At 56.6% G+C, this 4,709-nt stretch overlaps 1 protein-coding gene across 1 annotated transcript; it reads right to left on the reverse strand.

The window, feature by feature from the left end:
* Nucleotides 1-2,362: 2,362 nt before the first annotated feature.
* On the reverse strand, nt 2,363-4,637 carry ANKRD34A (ankyrin repeat domain 34A). The gene is made up of 2 exons (XM_024732671.1): nt 4,519-4,637; nt 2,363-3,969 (listed from the first exon to the last, which is right to left on the reverse strand). Exon 2 carries the CDS (start codon nt 3,851-3,853, stop codon nt 2,363-2,365), a length of 1,491 nt encoding a protein of 496 aa, XP_024588439.1. The 5' UTR covers nt 3,854-3,969; nt 4,519-4,637.
* Nucleotides 4,638-4,709: the final 72 nt, after the last annotated feature.

The raw sequence follows: 4,709 nt of genomic DNA on the forward strand, positions 1-4,709 counted from the left end.
GGAGTAGCGGTCCAGAGCCTGCCAGCCTGGCGAGGTAACGGTCCCAGCCTCCCCCGCCAGCGAGCGCCCAGGGACTGAAGGAGGTGCCGGAGCCCAGCCGTCAGTCACGCGGGGGCGGGGGTGAGCCAGGTCCTATGCCAATCACCAGAGAGGGGGCGGGAGCTGGCCGGCTGCCGCTCCGCCATAGGCAAATTACTGAGGAGGGCGGAGGTTCTGAGCAACCAATTACAAAGAGAAAAAGCGATATCCTCTATACTGGAGAGGCTTAGCTTGGGCGCGTCTTTGGGAGTCCTGTGGGGAGTACTAGAAAGCGGGCCAGACCCCAGGGCCGAGGCTAGAGCCAAAAAAAAAAAAAAAAAAAAAGGCCAGTAGACAGAGTGAGAGGATTCTTAGAGAGCCTTTGTCCGACCACTTCATTTTACAGATGTAGATGAGGAAACTGGCTCAGAGAAGTGACGTGACTTGTCCAAGATCACATGCAATTGGTGGTGGAGCTAAAGCAAGGAAAGATACTGGCATTTAATGAGCATATACTTACAGTTTGTCAGACACTATACAATGTACTTTAGTGCACTGTCATTAATAGTCACAATCACTAACTAGACTTTATTATTTTACGGATAAAGAAACTGACAGAGAGGCTAGATAAATTGTCCAAAATTAAATAGCCAGAAGATGGCAAAGGAGGGTTCAGACATAGATCTTCTGATCCCCAATATTTTAATCTTTTCGTTATACCACATCGTTGGGGCATTTTCTGATTTCACCTATTCTAGGTTGAGGGAGGGAGTAAGGAAGAGTAGAATGGGTTGCTCCCATACCTCTCATTAGAGCAAGGGAGAGTTAGATTATAGGAAGAAAACCAGCAAGCTGAAAGGTCCAGGGGGACAGATTAAGACAGGTACCTTCGTTCACAGGTACCTGTCAGGCTGGGTTCCTCCAATTACTCTTACATGCACACGTGTGCGTGCACACACACACACACACACACACACACACACACACACACACCCTGTTTGTCAGTTGACTATCATACCATTTTTACCTAGGCGAGATTATACGATTCCTCTCTCACTCTCTCTCTCCACCCTACAGTGGCTCAGAACTCAAGGATGCGGAAACAGAAAACAGAAGCAAGAAGTAGAAGAAAATGAAATGCACCTGGTGAGATAAAAGTTAGGCCCCCAAGGAAAAACTGTGAGTGGTCAAGACATAGAAAGCTTGAAAGAGGGACAGTTAACCTATTGGGATATATCTGCTGATGGTGGAGGGAGGGATTCTTTGTAGGAATCTTAAGTTAAAGAATTTGAGGATGGACATAGGGGAGACTGAGGGAAATGAAAACCTATCAGATGGCATAAAACCTTCAGGACATGGGACACTTGCCTTTTCTTCTACAACCACAGTTGGTCTCCTGGAAAGAAGATAGCTGGAACCTCGAAGTATCCCCTAGATCGTTATAGCTATAGTTAGCATCACCCTCCCTCCCTATTCCTCATTCCCCACACCCTCCACCCCCAGCAGAAGTGACCAAACAGAGACTTCTGAACACATTTATTTGATATGTCGAGTGGAGAGAGGAGTGATTTAGGGTTACTCCCCACTTCTACCTGTGGGGGTGTTCATAAGCTCAGACAGACAGAACAGCAGCTTAGAGCCCATGACCCACCTCCTGGAAAAATGAGACAACCTGTTGTATTGGTTGGGGGAACAGGATGGGAAGAAAAAGCAGAAAGCTGAGAAGTAAAGCTGAGAGCAGGAAGGGCAGCAGCAGAACTGAGGCTGGGGATTGCTGCAGCAAATTCCCAAGGAGAGTGAAGAAGATATCCTGAAAAGTGGTTAGGGCTGGAAGCAGGGTGTGAACAAGGAGCCAAGCCTGGAGAGAGAAGCAAGACCTGTAGAATGGGGTGGGATATTCACGAAGAGGGTAGAGTGTCCAAAATCATGAGTGGGCTGTGTTGCAGGGCATACATGGAAAGGAAGGGGTTACTATTGCAGGAGGTCAAAGAGATTGGATACTACTCATAAGTAGGGGCTCCCTAACGCTTCTGAACAAATGCAAGTAAGCTTGGGACCCTTTTGGGGCCCTGGCACAAATGGTCCGGTGTATGAGTAATTCCCATGTGCATGTGAAGTGGCCAGGGCATGAGTGCATGTGTCTATATGACCAATAAATAAGAGTACTTACCCTTCCCTGCAAGTGCAAGTACTGTGCTTGTAGACACATGTTTACCCATGTGTGCGTGCGCCGAGCCCATGAGCACATGCAACAGACCCCTATGTCCGAGGTGTGTGTGTGAGCTGGTTCTTCCACCCTTCCCAAGGTCTTGATCCCCACCCTCCTTGGTTCCTCTCACTCCTCTCAGCGCCCAGGCTCCCCTGGCCCGCCTAGACTCTGGAAGCCCCCTAGCAGGCGGATCTGCTCAGTCTGCATGGAGTGGCGCCTCACCAACTTGCGCTTGGTCCTGGGAGAGCCTGGCGCCCCCGCCTGGGGAGGGGCGGGCAGCGAAGGCGCCCGACCTCCGGGTTGGGGGCGAATGTCAGGGATGGGAGGGTGGGGGCTGACATTGAGCGGGGGCAGGAAACCAGGCCGTGTTTGCGCGATGTGGTCCAGAAGCAACGTCCCCGAGCCCCTCCGCTCCAGCAACCCTGGACTCCGTCTCCGCCCGCTCAACGGAGACACAGCCCCAGGCAGACTCTCCTGGGACTGGCGCGGGGAGGGAACAGAGCCGGCTGGAGGGAGGGTCAGCGGGGAGGCGCTGTATCTCCGGCGCTCCAGGGACGGGCGGCTGCACTCCGGCGAGTCGGGGCAAAGATTTCCGGGGATATCGAGCTCCACCGGCTCCATGCGGCTCAGTTTCTGCCTCAGCCCTGAAGGGGGGCCAGGCTCCTGAGCTTCTGGCGCTGTGTTTCGGCGCGAGAGAGGACCCCCACCCGTCACTCTCTCCGCCCACGGGGGCGGGTCCTCTGGGCCTTCAGTGCTGTGACGTCTGGAAAGGCGCGGTCGACCTGTCAGGGTCAGGCCGTTGAATTCGGTGGTCAGGCGCTCAATCCCCGGCCTCACTTCGGCAGGAGGGACCGGTTGAGGAGGGGCCACTAGGCCCCAAGGCTCGGAGTTGAGCCTTTTGAGTGGTTTTGGAGGATGACGGGGTGGTTTGGGGAGTGGCTCAGAAGGGGAGGGGTCATCGGGGGGCTTAGGAAGAGGGAATTCAAATACGTCCCGCTTCTCCTCTTCTTCCTGGGCGCGAGGGGATAACAATCCCTGTCCTCCTACTCCTGCAGTCTGCAGTTGGATTTCCGACGGCGACGTGCAGACCCCCGGGCTAAGAGGAGCGGGAGCGGGGTCCTCCACCCCCGGGGACGGTGGGGAATTGAGATACTGCCGGGTCTTCTTGGTGCCCGAGGGCGAGGTGTCGGTGGTGATGATGATGACCTCCGTGCCCTTGGCCTTACAGGCGTCCAGCAGCGTGGCAAGGGTCTCGCGATCCCCGCGGTCCAGGGCGTGGACAAGCGCCGAGGCGCCAGCGTGATCTCGGACTGAAGGGTCTGCGCCATGGGCAAGGAGCAGGGAGGCCACCGCTGCGCCCCCGCCGCCGGCGCAAGCGTGCATAAGCGCCGTGCGCCCTAGGCGATCTGCGATGTTGGGGTCCGCGCCTTGCTCCAGAAGGTAGCGTACCATGCGCGCCTTGTTCTGGGGGTCGTCGTAGCGGGCCCGACAGGCCGCCATTAGCGCAGTCTCCCCTTGGGCATCACCCTCATTCACGTAGGCGCCCCCCTCCAGAAGCAAACGGGCCAAGCGTAGCTTACCCTGACCCACGGCCCGAAGAAGAGCGTGGCCCTCGGTGTGCAGCATAGCTGCCGCTGGGGCGAAAGCACCGATGGAGCCGGGACTGGGACCTGCCGAGGATGGCTAGGGGAGTGGGGGTGGTGGCTGGCAGAGGCCCGAAGGCTCAGTGGCGAAGCCAATCCCTGCAAAAAAGAGAAAGATCTTATTTATTGATTCAGGCAGGGAAACTGAGGCACTGGTGGAAGGATCGGCGTGGGGCGGGGGAGATCTCCCCGGCACTGCACACAGTCCTTCTTCTAACTCCTGCCTTGAGCCGCCCCCATCCCCCCAGCGCATGCCTGAGGAGGTGGGAAGGGTGCACCCGCACTGAAGGACGAGCGCCAGTGCAAATGCGTACGTGCACGCGCAGGGATATCCGCACCGCCACCCTCACCCCACGGCTTATCAGACCTTTCCAGCATCCCCCTTTTCTTATCCGTACTTGGAATCCCCCTTCCTAGGATGCTGAACGCCACCCCCCGACACACATGCACCCATACATTCACACACAGTCCCATTCCTAACCTCTTTTAGGTTGCCACAGCCCCACAAACTGAATGGGGGGAGGGAGGCAGCTTGCGTTTGGGACCTAAAACGGGTAGGGGGAGAATTGCGGGTTTCTTTTGCCCCTGCTACATTCCCCATCACTCCTTGCTCTTTCCCCTTCCCAGGCTGTGCACCCAAATAGATACCTGTAAGTCCGCAGAATCTCCTCCGGGCCAGGACTGAGGCCAGGGCCACGGGGCAGCTGGGGTGGCGGAGCCGGGTTCCTGGGGGCCCACATGGCGTGGGGGTGGGCACCCGGATTCCCTGGGTGTCAGTATCTGCGCCCGGGCACAGAATCCTGATCCCTCCTCCCGGTGCGCCCCGGGCACAGCGCAGT

Source organism: Neophocaena asiaeorientalis, unplaced genomic scaffold (genome assembly GCF_003031525.2).
Source record: "Neophocaena asiaeorientalis asiaeorientalis breed wild unplaced genomic scaffold, Neophocaena_asiaeorientalis_V1.1 scaffold128, whole genome shotgun sequence".
Lineage (NCBI taxonomy): Eukaryota > Metazoa > Chordata > Mammalia > Artiodactyla > Phocoenidae > Neophocaena > Neophocaena asiaeorientalis.

What these genes read in the sequence shown, in the direction of transcription:
- ANKRD34A (XM_024732671.1), bottom strand. Translation starts at nt 3,853, where the DNA reads ATGCTGCACACCGAGGGCCACGCTCTTCTTCGGGCCGTGGGTCAGGGT.